Below are 16983 nucleotides of genomic sequence, written 5' to 3' on the forward strand. Positions count from 1 at the left end.
GTGGTGAATCTGTGGAATTCTTCGTCACAGGCGGCTGTGGAGGTCGGGTCTGTATGTATATTTAAGTCAGAGGTTGATACATTCTTGATTGGTCAGGGTATGAAGGGATGCGGGGAAAGGGCAGGAGATTGGGGCTGAGAGAAAAATGGATCAGCCATGATGAAATGGCAGAGCAGACTTCATCGGCCAGATGGCCTAATTAGATTCCTATGTCTTATGATCTACGATCTTATGGATCCAAGTTGGGTCCATAAATTGTTTGTCATCTATGTCAACGATCTGGATGATAAAGTGGTAAACTGGATCAGCAAATTTGCAGTTGACACCAAGATTGGTGGTGTGGTGGATAGTGTGGAAAATGATCAACCCTTGCAGCAGGATGTGGACCAGTGGAAAAATGGGCTGGAAAATGGCAGATGAAATGTAATGCAGACAAAAGTTTGTGGTGTTGTATTTTGGGAGTAAAAACAGGGTAGGCCTTACACAGTGAATGGTAGGGCACTGAGGAGTGCAGTAGAACCAAGAAATCTGGGAATAGAGATCCATAATTCTTTGAAAGTGGAATTACAGGTAGATAGGATCATAAAGAATGCCCTTGGCTCATTGAACTTCATAAATCAAAGAACTGAGTACAAGAGTTGGGATGTTATGTTGAAGTTGTAGAAGACGTTGATGAGGACTAATTTGAAGTACTGTTTTTGTCATCCACCTACTGGAGAGATGTCAATAAAATTGAAAGCAAAAATTTTCAAGTATGATGCCAGGACTTGAGGACCTGAGTTATAGGGAAAATTTGAATAGGTTAGAACTCCGGAGCATAGAAGAACGTGGAGAGGTTTGATAGATTTATACAAAATTATGAGAGGTATAGACAGGCTAAACGCAAGCAGGTTTTTTTCCACTGAGCACGGGTGAGAGTGCAACTAGAGGTCATGGATTAAGGGTGAAAGGCAAAATGTTTAAGGGGAACATGAGGAGAAACTTCTTCACTCAGAAGGTAGTGAGAGTGTGGAAATAGCAGGCAGTGAAAGTGGTAATTGCAAGTTTAATTTTAACACTTAAGAGAAATTTGGAAGTGTACATGGATGGGAGGGCTATGGGCCAGGTGCAGATCAGTGGGGCGAGGCAGATTAATAGTTCGGCATGGACTAGCTGGGCCAAAGGACCTGTTTCTTTACTATAGCGTTTTATGACTCAACAAAATATTTCCTGCTGAAAGCAGCAAAACAACAGAGACATTTTAAAAAGGTCTTACTGGTCCATACCCTAATCCGCGAATCATTAGTGTTTCTTCCTGCTTTCCCATTCTAACACTAAGGAGTGATCGAATCTGTCCAAGGGAAACAAGTAGAGTGACCGTTTCCTGTATGGAGGCAGCACTGATGGTGTATGCTTTCCGCATCGCTTGCAGGAGCTCACCAATTGCATCATATTGCCGGCGCAAAAGGCTAAACATAGTTTTAATCAGTTCTGCATCCTGAATGTACGATTCTTGCGACCAATGAGTAATAGTCCGTGAGATTAGTTGCGACAGGTTGGCTGAAACAGAGAAGGTTCAGAATACAAATCATTCACACTTTGTGAGTTACTTAATTAAATTGATATTCTTAATGCTACATAAAAATAGTGGATAATTTGACAAGAATAAAATAAATTTATTATTTAAGGAGTGATCAATGTTTTGGCGGTACAATGCAAGAGATTTTGTGCAGAGATAAAAAGAGGTAGAAATAATTGAAGGGATTAGGGGAAGAAATGTATCGTTTGATGGTGGAAACTGCTATTACAGATTGAGATGTGTGAATCTGAAGAGTAGATACACAAGAGGTGCGACCTGAGAGTGTGGTAAGAGGATGAGTGACTGAGACTTCAATGGGATAGGATCTTGCAGCAGAACAAAGGTCACACAGAGGTGAAAAGGCTGCAAAAATATGTCAACTTGTAATTTAAATCCATTGAACAGTAACTTCCTTGTTCGTGCGGTGATCAGATAACACTTCAATTTATTTTTAAAAGACACTTTGAATGTATTTTGCCAGCGTATATTATTTTGGAAGATACTGCATTCAGTGTGCGGGAGAGCAATGGAGCAAACTGTACACTCGCTGACTTAACTACCAAGTGACAGTCAGATCCAATTCCACTCTTAACTTTCAGAGGGACTTACAAATGTACTTGAAGAGATATAATCAGATAAGCCAACCCTGGAATTAACTATGTGCTCTAAATTACTGAATAGGCATATGTAGTTTTATATTTTGTGAGTATCCAGATCCAAAACCATATGCAACAATTATATTTACCTTGAACTTATTACAGCTGTGGTCATGTACCATTTGGGCAAAGTGTGTGTGTGTTACACACACACACACACAGGGTGATTGATTAGTTCATGGCCTAAGGTAGAAGGAGTCAATTTTAGAAAACCTAGCACATTTATTTTTCAACATAGTCCCCTCCTACATTTACACACTTAGTCCAGTGGTCGTGGAGCATACGGATCTTGGACCTCCAGAAAGTGCCCACAGCAGGGGTGACTGATAAGTTTGTGGCCTAAGGTAGAAGATGAGTTATAAATCTCTCATTACATGTACGTGCACTTCAATTCTTTGAGTGATTATGCAGAAAGTTTGAAGTTAATAACTCATCTCCTTCTATCTTAGGCCAAATATTTTAATCTTATACCAAGCACAATTCAATGGTAAGAAATCAAGGATGCCGCAACAGGAGAGAATGTCCACCTGCTATACTGAACAACTTTTCCCACGCTTTTCTTTTTGAAGAGCTTCCAATGAAGCAACTTAAAATTTACTCCATGCAGCAAAGATAAACTGTAACTGTTTAGAATTTGAGAACATTTTCAGTCAGGGGGTGAATCCATGGAACAGTTTTAGTGAGAGTTTAAAAACATGCACCACATTTAACAAGTTAAAAAATTATTTAAAAATAATTTAATTAACAAATATAAAATACATGATTTAAAATGAATGGAAGTAATGTAAATAAATGATACTTGGAATTGGATTTTGTGTTAAAAGATTATGAATTTTTTTGTTTTGATGTGGTGATTGATGCCAAATATGTTGCTGTATAAGTAAGAGGGGTAGGCATAGTAAGCTGTAGCTTCAGCCTACACCCTTCTGGCCTGTTTTAAAGAATATCTATGTTTTTTTTTGTTGTAATTTTGTCTTATGAAGTCATCATTATGAAATCATTGTTGAAAATGATGCTTTTTGTTTGTACTGTCCGAAATAAATTTCATTCATTCAGTTATAAAACTGAAGCATCCCCCTTTGCCAAAAAAGTTACCTATAACTTCAGATGCATTTAAGACATTCAAAATCAACCAACTAGAATTAGTATAAATGTAAACTGTAATATTAATGTGATTATTAGTTAAGCAACTTTAAGGATGGAGGCTGTGCTGAAATTTTAATAAGTATGGAAACAACATACATTTTCCCATTTATAACTGCTCATTGGCAACTTGATATATGGCATGCCCATGGATGGGGATTCATGATCCCTTTTAAATCAATGACAAAATGGAGGTTTTTAGTTTTAACATCTGCTCAGTCACTCCTGAAATTCGTGGTGTTCTCTCTCAATGATTTATTGCCATAAATGCAGATAATAAAAGTTTTCTTTTTTTCTGAAGCCTGACTATCAAGTTACGACAGATCAGTGCAGAAGCTCTTCATCTATCTTTGCATATATCTGGAGATGTTAATATGGTAGCCATTGTCTTTATATTGTAAACAAGTAGCCACCTTTCATGTAAAAAAAAAGTGATCCTCAAATGACCTAATCCACTTTTATGATTATGCCCAGTTAATTTGGATTGCTCCAATGAAGAAACAGATATTCTTATGTTATATATGAATATTTCCAAAGAAAAATGAAAGCTATAAGACAGGTCATAAGCTCGTGTTACAAATAGGCAATGCCTTCATTGATTCAGACAGCCTCTTCTTCAATACTTAGGGAAATTACAGCAATTTCTCTTGGGTGAATTGGACCAAGGAAGCCAATCATTAGTAATGATATGCTGCTATGGGCTGGAGAGGTCCCTGCTTATCAACCTGTTGACCCTACAAATATTTCTCTACCCTTGCAGAAAATTAAAAGCTCTATCGCTTAAGATTCAGCCGCAAAATTAATCAGCACAACTGCCTGAAGTGTCAGCAGTAAATACAGTCTCAAGGGGTCTATTACATCCCATTGTGCAGAGGGGTTAATGTTTGGTGTAAACAGCAAATGATTGCAACCATCTCAGAATAGAACACACTGGAGTTACTGAAGCAAAACGCCTGGAACTGCAAATGACAGTACTTCCCCAATCTTACCTCATACAGGGACTTCATCATTATTCAAAGTAATATAATGAAAAATATCTTGCTTCAAGGAAAGTGCTTTGCTGGTAAAGGGGAGAAATCACCTTTTCTTGCATATGCAATAAGTATTATTATTTATTTACTATATGCAGAAATTTTAGCATGCTTCTAACTATTTGGAAATCAGGATTGTGAAATAATTGATTTAGATTGCTAGGCTGGGCACAAACTTAAATACAGGCGCACATTCCTTTATCCGAAATTCTGAAATCCAAAAAGCTCCGAAAACCGAAGTTTTTTTCGCCAGCAGCTGATGTCACTCAGGTGTGACGTGGCAGCACTAGCAGAGGCCGCCAGACGTCAGTTGTGGCTCAGCGCTCGTACTGGTTACACGTGCATTTGCTGTTTGCTGATATTTTGTGTTCACTGTTGACCTTGTGTTTAATTTCACTGTGAAAATGTCAAAAAGAGCTGCAGATACCCCTATTGGTAACAATGAGAAAAAGAGAAGGAATCTTCTCTATCAATAACGCAGAAAGTGGAGTTATTGGCAGAACCTTGATTGTGGTGTGTCTGTGCGGCATCTTACTGAAGAAAATAGTGTCAGAACTGCCACTGTATATGATTTAAATAAACAGAAAGGCAAGTTACTGAAGTTTTATAGTGACAGTGACAGTGACGTTCTATATTTATTCCAATAAGTCATTTACCATGTGGTTGATTCGGTTCGTTTGAAGCTGTATATTTTTATGTTTTATTGAATCTTTTTGTTGGAAATAAAATTTCTTCTAGTCATTATTCCCTAAACAATACAGTATAACAATTACTTACATAGTATTTACATTGTATTAGGTATTATAAGTATAGAGATGATTTAAAGTATACGGAAGGATGTGCATAGATTTGGTGTGCCGCTGGGTCCTAAAGTCCACCACACAGAAACAGGTTAAATAAGGGACTTGAGCATACGCGTTTTTTGGTATGGGGGGGGGTCTGAAATCCAAAAAAATTCTGAATTCCGAAATGCAACTGGCCCCAAGGATTTCGGATAAGGGATTGTGGACCTGTACTTATTTGAGTGCTTGAAAAAAAGACAGAATTTGTTATAAATGCATGGTACTGGCGTCATCCTGTCCCTCATGAGAATGTGGATGTAGAAATACTTAAGTGTGCTTGACGATATCATTGAGGTGCTGTCAGGAAGACAAGTGGCAGAGCGCAGAATTGTTGTCTTGCCCAACAGTTAAGCAAGGGAATCTGCCTCCTCAACTTCCACCTGTTTGGAGTCTCCAACAATCGTGGTCTATTCACTTGAATGGGGAGGAATAACTGCAAAGGTAGACATATATGACTGCAATTTTTTGTGTTATTCGAACTAGTTTTAGCAGAACTTAGTGATTTAAAATCTTTTTTTCAAATACTACAGAATTTTTGTAATTTTAATTAATTCTTATTTTTCTTAATTTGTAAAGCTTGGTGTCTGGCCGTTCCTGTTTTGCATTTTCTTAGTCATCCCCATGATAGCATTATATAACCCATGGTCTGTTAGCAGTAAGATCATGTCAGAGGATCTGCAAAATAGAGTGCCACAACACAGAAGTAGCCCCTTCAGCCCAATTAACCTGCAATAATCATCAACCACCCATTTACACAGCTCCTACATTCATTTCTTTGTTTTTTTTTTATTCTCCCTGGATTCTTATGAACAATTCTACCATTCCCCTCACAGACTTGGGACAATTACAGTGCTCAAGTTTTTAGTAGTTGCTCGAGATTTCCAGCATCATCAGAATCTCTTCTGTCTATAACCTACCAACACATGTTTATAGGACGTGGGTAAAAACCAGCGCACCCGGAAGAAAACTGAGCAGACACTGGGAGAATATGCAGTCTGTACATAGAGTGCAAATTTGCAGCTGCAATTGACACCAAGGTTGCCAGCTCACAAGACAGCGGAGAAGGCTATCAAAGCTTGCAGTGTGATCTGGATCAGCTGGAAAAATGAGCTGAGAAATGACAGATGGAATTTAATGCAGGCAAGTGTGAGGTGTTCCTCATTGGGAGGACAAACCTGCGAAGGACTTAAATAGTAAATGATAGAGCTCTGAGGAGAACAAAGGGATCTGGGAAAACAGATCCATAATTCCTTGAACGTGGCAACATAGGTAGACAGGGTGATAAAGAGAGTTTTTGGCACATTGGCCTTCGTAAATCAAAGCATTGATACAGATATTGAGATGCTATGTTGAAGTTGTATGATATATGGTGAGGCCGAACATGGGGTATTGTATGTAGTTCTGGTAACCTACCTACAGGAAAGATATCAGTAAGATTGGAAAGTACAGAGTAAATTTACAGAGATGTTACTGGGACTTGAGATCTGAGTTATACAGGCAGGTTGAATGGTTGTGACTTCATTCAATGAAGCATCAGAGAATGAGGGGTAATTTGAAAGAAGTATACAAATTATTAAGGGTATAGACAGGGTTAATGCAAGCGGGCTTTTTCTACTGAAGTTGGGTGAAATTAGAGCTAAAGGTCAAAGTTTAAGGGTGAAATGTGAAATATTTAAGAGGAAACTGAGGGGGATCTTCTTCACTGAGAGTGTAGTGCGAGCATGGAGCAAGCTGCCAGAGGAAGTGGTGGATGTGGGTTTTATTTCAACATTCAAGAGGAGTTTTGGATGCGTACATGGAAGGGAGGGGTATGGAGGGCTATGGTCCACGTTCAGGCCAATGGGACAAGGCAGAATAACAGGTTGGCATAGACTAGGTGGGCTGAAGTGGCTATTTGTGTGAGATTGTGCTCCATGACTACCAGTCCAGTGGTCAGTCCTAAACATAGGTTTGTGGTGCTGTGAGGCAGCTGTACCACAGTACCATCTACAAATCTGTACTGTATTTCATTCAGGCATGACCACAGGCAGTATGTATCTTTTAGCAATTACTGGTCCAAAAGGTCTAACAATGCGAAGAAGCTGATACTCATCTTCAGAAGAGTCCAGATTGAAAGCTTGCAGTATTTCCATCTACATCTTAGCACTCACCAGGTTCTTCCACTTCTTCTTCACGTGGTGGCTCTTCCACTTTCTTTGGCTTCCCTTTGATTTTATGCACTAAATAAAGTAACTTTCCCATCATAGATCCATCTTTTTCTTCATCCTCTTCTTCTTCAAATGGAATACCTAAAGATAAAGCATATTGTCAGAATGCTGGCATTCAGTTCATGATCACTGGCATTGATAAAATATCAGTTGTGATCAATGGTGTTATGACAATGGGGAGTAACTAGTTCCTCACAGCTCCAGTGACCTGGGCTTCATCTGTCTGTATAAAGTATGCATGTCCTCTCTGTGACCACGTGGCCATGTGAAATCTCTGATTTCCTTCTACATGCCACAGAAGTGCAGTTGGTTAGGTTAATTGGCTACAGAAAATTGCCCTTGACATGTTGATGATCAGTAGAATTGGCGGAGTTGATGGAAAGAAAAGTGGGGAGAATAAAATGGAATTTCTATAACTGAGTGCTTTATGTTTGACATGGACTTCAAGAGCCAAAGGGGCCATACACTGTATTATGACCCTATCTCTATAAGTCTTCACAACCGATTGAGGAGCCAAAAAAGGGAAATTTAGAACAAAGCTAATTTGCACATGTATTTCACATTCCATTTTATCTAGGTTCTTGATTAGCCTATTTTCTTAAGTATTACAAAATATGTTTCAAAAATCTGCACAGCAAAAATACATACATCAGGATGCTGTTTATCAATTATAGCTCAGCTTTTAATACCATCATCTCCTCTAAACTAGTCAGTAAACTTGAAGAGCTAGGACTCGATACCTCCTTGTGCAATTAGATCCTGGATTTCCTCACTTGCAGACCCCACTCAGTTCAGATTGGCAAAAGATATCTCCTCCACAATTTCCATCAACACAGGAGCACTACAGGGATGTGAGCTCAGCCTCCTGCTCTAATTGCTTTATATCTATGACAGTACAGCTCCAACACCAAATACAAGTTTGCTGATGGCATTATTATTGTGGGCTGTATCAAAGGTGGTGATAAATCAGCATACAGGAGGGAGATTGAAAATTTGGCTGAGTGGTGTGATAACAACAACCTCTCACTCATTGTCAATAAGGCCAAGGAACTGATTGTAGACCAGGAGAGGGAAACCAGAGGTGCATGAGCCAATACTCATCGGAAGATCAGAGGTGGAGTTGGTCAGTAACTTTAAATCTCTGGGTGTCATATTCTCAGAAACCTATAAATATAACCTCTCTCAGACACATATAAGTATAACTGCGGAGAAAGCATGATAGCACCTTTATTTCCTCAGGAGTCTGCGGAGATTCAGCATGTCAACAAAGACTTTGGCATGAGTGGTGGAAAGTGTGCTGACTGGCTACATTATGGCCTGGTATGGAAACATCAATGGCTTTGAGCAGAAAATCCTACAAAAGGTAGTGGATTCGACCCACTACATCACAGGTAAAACTCTCCCTACCATTGAGCACTTCTACATGAAACATTGCTGTGAGAAAGCAGCATCCATCTTCAAAGATCCTCACCACCCAGGCCAGGCTCTTTGCTCACTGCTGCCATCAGGTAGAAGGTACAAGTGCCTCAGGACTTGTACAGCCAGGTTCAAGAAGAGTTACTACCTGTCACCCATCAGGTTCTTGAACAAAAGGGGATAACTACACTCACATTTCACTTGAACTTACCTCGTCTCACCTTAAATGCATGCTCTTTGGTATTAGACATTTCAACTCTGGGGATAAAAGATCCTATCTGTCTGCTCTATCTATGCTTCTCATAATCTTATAAAGAACCATCAGGGGTGATTTATCTTTGTGCACCAAGTTTTTGTCGTTTCCAATAGCACTGCCAAATTTTGTACGGTTCCTTGGAAAGAACATTTGCAACTGAGCTCACTCCATAAACAGGTGCATTAAGTTCATATGTTATACATATTTAGTCTTATTTAAGTAGGGCATATATGTCATTTTTAATAAGTGGCAAAGGGAATCCGTGCGCAGTAAGTAAATAAGATGATAAGGTATAAGAGCAGAATTAGACCATCGAGTCTGCTCCACCATTTCATTGCGGCTGATCCATTTTTCCACTCAGTCCCAATTTCCTGCCTTCCCTCTGTATCACTTCATCCCCCGACCAAAGAAGAATCCTCAGCCTCTGAATTAAATATACATTCAGACTTGGCCTCCACAGCTCCCTTTGGCAACAAATTCCACAGAATCTCCACTCTCTGGCTAAAGAAAATCTTCCTCGTCTCTGCTCTAAAAGGACGCCCATCTATTCTGAGGCTGTATCTCTGGTCTTAGGTTCTCTCACCAAAGGAAACATCCCCTCCACGTCTACTCTATCAAGGCCTTTCGCCATTTGATAAGTTTCAATTAAGTCACCCCTTATTCTTCTGAATTCTAGTGAATACAAGCTCAGAGCTATCAAATGCTCTTCATATAACAAGCCATTCAATGCTGGAATTATTTTTGTGAACCTCCTTCTCCTGTTTCAGCACATTTTTTCCAAGATAAAGGGGCCCAAAACTGCTCACAACTCTCCAAGTGAGGCCTCAGCAGTGTTTTATAAAGTCTCAACGTTACACCCTTGCTTTTATATTCTATTCTTCTCACAATGAATGCTAATGTCACATTTGCCTTCCTCACTACAAACTCAACCTGCAAATTAACCTTTACAGAATTTTGCACAAGAACTCCCAAGTCTGCTTGTGCCTCAGATTTTTTGTATTTTCCCTTCATTTGGAAAATATTCAACCCTTTCATTTCTCCTACCAAAGTGCATGACCATATACTTCCCAGCACTGTATTCCATCTGCCATTTCTTTGCCCATTCTCCTCATCTGCCTAAGTCCTTGCTCCTTATTCTATTTTTCTCAGTTCACAGGATTTAGGTTATCTTTTAGCACTTTTTTGTGTATTTCACAGTATCTTGCTCGATTATACTTGTTTGCCATGGTTGTGTCATCTTGCTTTTAGAATGCTTCTTTGAGATGTATATATCCCGTGCCTTCTGAATTGTTTCCAGAAACTCCAGACACTGCTGCTCTGCTGACATCCCTGCCAGTGTTCTTTTCCAATCAATTCTGGTCAACTCCTCTCTCATGCCTCTGTAATTCCCTTTTCTCTACTGTAATATTGATACAACTGATATTAGCTTCTCTTTCACAAATTTCAGGGTGCATTTGATCATATTATGATCACTTTCCCTTTAGGGTTCTTTCACCTTAAGCTCTCTGATCAATTACAGTTCATTACATAACACTCAATCCAGAAAAGCTGATCCCCTAGTGGGCTCAAACATGAGCTGCTCTAAGAAGCTATCTCGTAGGCATTCTAGAAACTCCCCCTCTTGGAATCCAGCATCAACCTCATTTTCCAAATCTGCCTGCATATTGAAATCCCCCATGAATATTATAACATTGCTCTTTTGGCATGTATTTTCTATCTCCCTTTGTAATTTGTAGACCACATCCTTACTACTATTTGGGGGTCTGTACGTAACTCCATTCAAAGTTTTTTTCACTCTTGCAGTTCCTTAGCTCTATCCACAACAATTCAACATCTTCCAACCCTACTTACTTATACTTTATACTTTATTGTCAAAAACAATTGGTACTAGAACATACAATCATCACAGCGATATTTGATTCTGCGCTTCACACTGCCTGGATTACAAATAATAAATATTAAAAATATTAAAAATAGTTAAAATTAGTAAATATTAAAAATTTAAATTATAAATCATAAATAGAAAATAGAAAAATGGGAAGTAAGGTACTGCAAAAAAAACTGAGAGGCAGGTCCAGATATTTGGAGGGTACGGCCCAGATCCGGGTCAGGATCCGTTCAGCAGTCTTATCACAGTTGGAAAGAAGCTGTTCCCAAATCTGGCCATACGAGTCTTCAAGCTCCTGAACCTTCTCCCAGAGGGAAGAGGGACGAAAAGTCTGTTGGCTGGGTGGGTCGTGTCCTTGATTATCCTGGCAGCACTGCTCCGACAGCGTGTGGTATAAAATGAGTCCACGGACGGAAGACTGGTTTGTGTGATGTGCTGCGCCGTGTTCACGTTCTTCTGCAGCTTCTTTAGGTCTTGGACAGGACAACTTCCATACCAGGTTGTGATGCACCCTAGAAGAATGCTTTCTATGGTGCATCTATAAAAATTAGTGAGGGTTTTAGGGGACAAGCCAAATTTCTTTAGTTTTCTCAGGAAGTAAAGGTGCTGGTGGGCCTTCTTGGCAGTGAACTCTGCTTGATTGGACCAAGTCAGGTCATTTGTGATATTGACCCCGAGGAACTTAAAGCTTTTGACCTGTTCCACTTGCGCACCACTGATGTAAATTGGGTCATGCGGTCCGCTACTCCTTCTGAAATCAACAACCAATTCCTTCGTCTTGCTGACGTTGAGGGATAGGTTATTGTCTTCGCACCATGCCACCAGGTTCTTAATTTCCTCTCTGTACTCAAACTCATCATTATCCGAGATACGGCCTACAATTGTTGTGTCATCAGCAGACTTATATATTGAGTTTGATGGAAACTTGGCTACACAATCATGGGTGTACAGTGAGTACAGCAGGGGGCTGAGTACACAGCCTTGTGGGGCACCGGTGCTCAGAGTGATTGTAGAGGAGAGCTTGTCCCCTATTTTTACAGCCTGGGTCCTTCAACCTCTTTTTAATGATTTGATTTCATTTTTTTCCCAACAGAGCAACACCATACCCTCTGCCTTCCTCCCTGTCCTTTTGATACAATGTGTGTCCTTGGACATTAAACTCCTTATAGGCATCTTTCAGCCATGATGCAGCGATGCCTATGACATCATACATGTCAATCTTCAAGTGCACTACAAGTTCATCTACCTTATTCTGTACACTGCACACATTCAAATATAACATCTTCAGTCCGTTTTCACCTTTTTCCATTTTGTCTGCCTTTTACGTTCCAACTCATCGTATTGACTGCAAATTGTCCTATCGATAGCCTCTTCTTACTACACATTGCCTCTGCTTGTAAGCCTACTACCTCATCTTTAACACTGTCACTCTGGTTCCCACCCCCCCCCCCCCCGCCAAATTAGTTTAAACTCACCTGAACAACTCTAGCTGACTTGCCTGCAAGTATATTGGGCCCCCTCAGGTCCAGTCCCTCTTGTACAGATCATACCTTCCCCATAAGAGATCCCAGTGGTCCATTATTCTGAACACCTGCCACCTGCACCAATTCCTCATTCACACATTTAACTGCCAAATCATCCAACTCTTACTCTCACTAGCACGTTGCACAGGCAGTAATCCAGAGATCACTACACTGGAGGTCCTGTTCTCAGCTTTCTACCTAGTTTCCTACAATCTCTCTTCAGGACCTCCTCACCTTGTCTACCTATATCACTGGTGCCAATATGTTCCAAGACTTATGGCCGCTCATCATTGCCCTTGAGAATGCCATGCAACCAATTCTGGCACCCAGGAGGCAACATGCCATCTGGGTGTCTCCATCGTGCCCACAGAACCCTGTTTCTGTTCCTCTGACTAGGGAATCTCCTATCAACACTGCACAATCCTCTTCACCTCTCTGCTCTTCTGAGCTACATCACCAGACTCAGTGCCAGAGACCTGGTCACTGTGGCTCGCCCCGGGTAGGTCGTCTCCCTCAACAGTATCTAAGGTCTTTAAAAGAACAATTGATTCGTAGTTGTTAACCTGTAGAGGCGACAAATACTCGTACTTCACCTGATAGCCCACAGTGTTTCAGGAACAGGCCATTAATCCATACATTGTGCCAATTTTGCCTTTTTTGTTGTGAAACTGATAGAGATACTTCATTGAACATTAAATAGAATACCTGTAGACTTTGAAATGTCTACTGTAACACACTGACTTACAAGTGGCCTTCCAAACGAAGCCTGCGACATTAAAAATGACAAACAGATGGAAGGCTGGTTAAAATCCAAGGGTATATATAGCCTGTCAGTTCAGTTTCATAAACCTATTATGTTCACGTGTTAAAATCATGAGAATTGCCTGAGAGGGGGGGAGAGGGGGAGAGGGGGGGAGAGGGGGAGAGGGGGGGAGAGGGGGAGAGGGGGGGAGAGGGAGAGGGGGAGAGGGAGAGAGGGGGAGGGAGAGAGGGAGAGAGGGAGAGAGGGAGAGAGGGAGAGAGGGAGAGAGGGAGAGAGGGAGAGAGGGAGAGAGGGAGAGAGGGAGAGAGGGAGAGAGGGAGAGAGGGAGAGGAAGGAAGTTGAAAGAGAGGGAAAGGTGGGCAGGGTGAGGAGGGGAGGGCAAGGGGATGACAGATTGGTGAGAGGAGGGGGACGGGGTGAGGATAAGAGGGGGAGAGGGGAGAGTGGGGAGAGGGGGAGAGGGGGGAGGGGGAGGGGGAGAGGGGGAGGGGGAGAGGGGGAGTGGGAGAGGGGGAGTGGGGAGAGAGGGGGAGGGGGGGAGAGGGGGGAGAGAGGGGAGAGAGGGGGAGAGAGGGGGAGAGAGGGGGAGAGAGGGGGAGAGAGGGGGAGAGAGGGGGAGAGAGGGGGAGAGAGGGGGAGAGAGGGGGAGAGAGGGGGAGGGGGGAGAGAGGGGGAGAGGGGAGGAGGGAGAGGGGAGAGGGGGAGAGGGGGAGAGGGGGAGAGGGGGAGAGGGGAGGAGGAGGGGGAGGGGGGAGAGGGGGAGAGGGGAGGAGGAGGGGGAGGGAGGAGGAAGGAGAGGAAAAGGGGGGTAAGGGGAGGAGAGGGAAGAGAGGGAGGAGAGGGAGGAGAGACGGGGAGAAGGGGAGGGTGAGGAGAAGGGGAGGGTGAGAAGAAGGGGGAGGGGGAGAAGGGGGAGCGTGGTGAAGGGGTGGGGGAGAAGGGGAAAGGGGGAAGGGGAAGAGTGAGAGAGAAAGACAGACAGAGACAGTGAGAAAGAAAGTTAGTGAGCAATAGAGAGTAAACAAAAAAGATAGAGCGAGAGAGAGTGACATTAACGGGAATCTTTTATATGTTTAAGTTATTTCTTGTCTAGAAATATAGTTGTAGTGATAGGAGAACCACTCCTGAGGGTGAGCATTTCTGAAATCTATGAAGACCTTGACTTTCTTTGAAACTTAAAAGTGTGAGGGTGTTATTTTTATGGCACTCTGATGTTGATGCAACTGATACAAGTATGTTGCAACAGAATAAATGCCTCTGACCTATTAAGTAAACCCTCCCTGACCCCGGTAATTGAGCTCACAGACTGGGCATAATAAACACACAGCCTGATGTGAAGATCCACCGATTTGTTCCTAAAGCAGTTAGCCTCTGTGGAAATGCAGGAAGAGTTGATTACTATAAGAGCACAAATGGTCTAGTGACAAAACATGGCTACTAAGAAGCTACCTGTTGGGGATGAATGACCTATCATAGAAGGTTTAATAAAGAAGCTGGTCATATATAATGCATATCCTTAAGAATGGATCATACTGGTCACTTGTAATAGTCATGATGAGTATAATAATCACTGTAGAAGCTATTGGGTGGTGGGGTGGTGATATATCTCTGCCAAAGGAGGAGTAAGACACTCCTTCCCTCCGCTAGCCTGCAGGTCACACTTGGGCAAGGTGTAAGATCTGCTCAGCCAGCCGCCCCCCCCCGCCCCCCCCACCCGATCAGGGTCACATGAAGCCATGGGAGCAGGTGGTAGGTGGTCATATGAGCAGCTGGTGCATATCACAAGAACTGGTTATGCGACCACTGACGCCAGGCAGACAATCTGTGAAGAAAATCGATAATGGCTGGCGTCACTTGTCTTGTAAAGACACTGCCCAGAAGTGGTTTAGCATTTCCTTCCTCTGCAGAAAAATTTGCAAAAAACAATCATGATCATAAGACCATGATCACCTACATCATATGACAAGGCACATAATGACGATGATAATATAGGAGCTATGATTTAGACATTCTAGAAATCCATATCTGGGTGATTTCCTTCAATGTGCTTAAATAAAATGATGATCTAAATGATGATTATTGAAGGGGTCCACAGGGTGATTGACTCTCACAATAAAGAGCAATTGAAAATTCTTTGCATTTAAATGGAAAGTGAACTACAAGATCATCACGGACGAGATGAGCTGAAAAGCCTGTTTCTGTACTATAGTGTTCTATGACTCTATGACGAATTCATTGCTTCAATGAGCAGTGGGAAAGGCATGCTAGGAGCCACATTAAGCAAGCCTAAAAATTAGACGGCCACCTGGCAGTGCTGCAACATTGGATTAATTCCTGTTTAATTCATTTTTAAGGATCTTGGCATTGCTGATATGGCAAGATTGATTGCCCATCCTGAATGGTGGTGGTGCATGACCTTCAACTATTGCATCTTTCTGGTGCAGATACTCCCACAATGCTGATGGAAAGAGAGTTCCTGGATTTAGACCCACCGAAGATGAACGAATGGATGTAGGACAGGAAATGAGGTGGTGGTGCCTCCAGCATCATTTATGGTCACACACACCATGCCATAATCCTTTCCTTTTGCTTTGCGCTATCTAGCTGACAAGCCCTGACTTTCCCACGCAGTAGGTAGCCAGCCTTCTCAATCTGGTCAAACGCTGGAAGGGAAGCAGAATTGAAGTCTTGTCACTAAACCCAGCAGGCATTCACAGGCTTTCTCGGTCATTACAATTCCTCTCCACTTCACCATCATTATCGAGGCATAAGCAGAAGAGGGAACAGACCGGTGACTCAGCTTCAGCAAAAGTTCGCCATGGATTGGATGGTAAGTGTTGGTCATTGATCTGAATAAAGAACTGACAATCAGAGATAATTACACCCTGTAATGGAAGACGGCTGTCTAGACTGTCAGCCTTTGAAATAGATTAATGCTGGGTCTTTAGTCTTTCAAGGAGGAAAGATAGGGCAGCATTCCAGGTTTGGTTGAACTGGTCTGCTGATGTAATACAAGCGACCAGAATTTCATGCAAATGCATTCATGACTTTATAGAGTAAGAGAGATTTTTCCAGTGCCATGATTCAGACCCTAACATGCAGGTATAAATGGAACCTCCGAAGACACATGCGAACCATTAATACTACAGGATCTGGATTAACTGCCTACAAAAGTCACTCCCAGTTATTATGAGACGTGTCCTCATTGCCAGCTGCTCCAGAGCCTCTGAGACAGCTCTTAGCTTGTTACGAAGGTCATCCCACATGTTGCTACAGGTTCCTCGTATGGCGTCACAGGATTATGTCAGGCAGCTTACTGTCCACAGTCAAAGCGCAAATAATAGGGTCTGTGCTTGCATATGGAACCACAGAATTTTCCCTCGAGAAAGGCCACAGCAGCTGAAGAGGAGGCACGAATTTTCAACATGGCAGGTTTTCCAGTAGCCCGAGCTACCTCAAATAGTGCTTGGCAAAGTTGCCTCAATATACTATTTCTGCATTACCTCAGTTTATATTCGATTTCTTCTCTATCAACAAATGGAATAAGATAGCTTCTATTTGATGAATCAGTTGAGCAGCCTACTGGAGATGAATCATATGTGTACTTCTCAAGCTTCAGAGATGCCTGTGTGGATATCGAATCTGAATTTCGGTACTCTTGACCAGATATATTGTCACCAGCACCAAACTAGTACATTGT

At 41.9% G+C, this 16983-nt stretch overlaps 1 protein-coding gene across 7 annotated transcripts in view; it reads right to left on the minus strand.

Moving 5' to 3' along the window:
* The window catches only part of ryr3 (ryanodine receptor 3), a 380802-nt gene that overhangs the window by 179482 nt on the left and 184337 nt on the right, over window positions 1–16983 (minus strand). For all 7 annotated transcript variants that reach the window (XM_072266800.1, XM_072266764.1, XM_072266754.1 and 4 more), the window contains 2 exons: window positions 7381–7518; window positions 1266–1539 (listed from right to left, as the gene is read on the minus strand). In XM_072266800.1, the coding sequence (XP_072122901.1) occupies window positions 1266–1539; window positions 7381–7518 (412 nt within the window). The remainder of the gene's footprint in view (window positions 1–1265; window positions 1540–7380; window positions 7519–16983) is intronic.

This window comes from Mobula birostris, chromosome 1 (assembly GCF_030028105.1).
Source record: "Mobula birostris isolate sMobBir1 chromosome 1, sMobBir1.hap1, whole genome shotgun sequence".
Lineage (NCBI taxonomy): Eukaryota > Metazoa > Chordata > Chondrichthyes > Myliobatiformes > Myliobatidae > Mobula > Mobula birostris.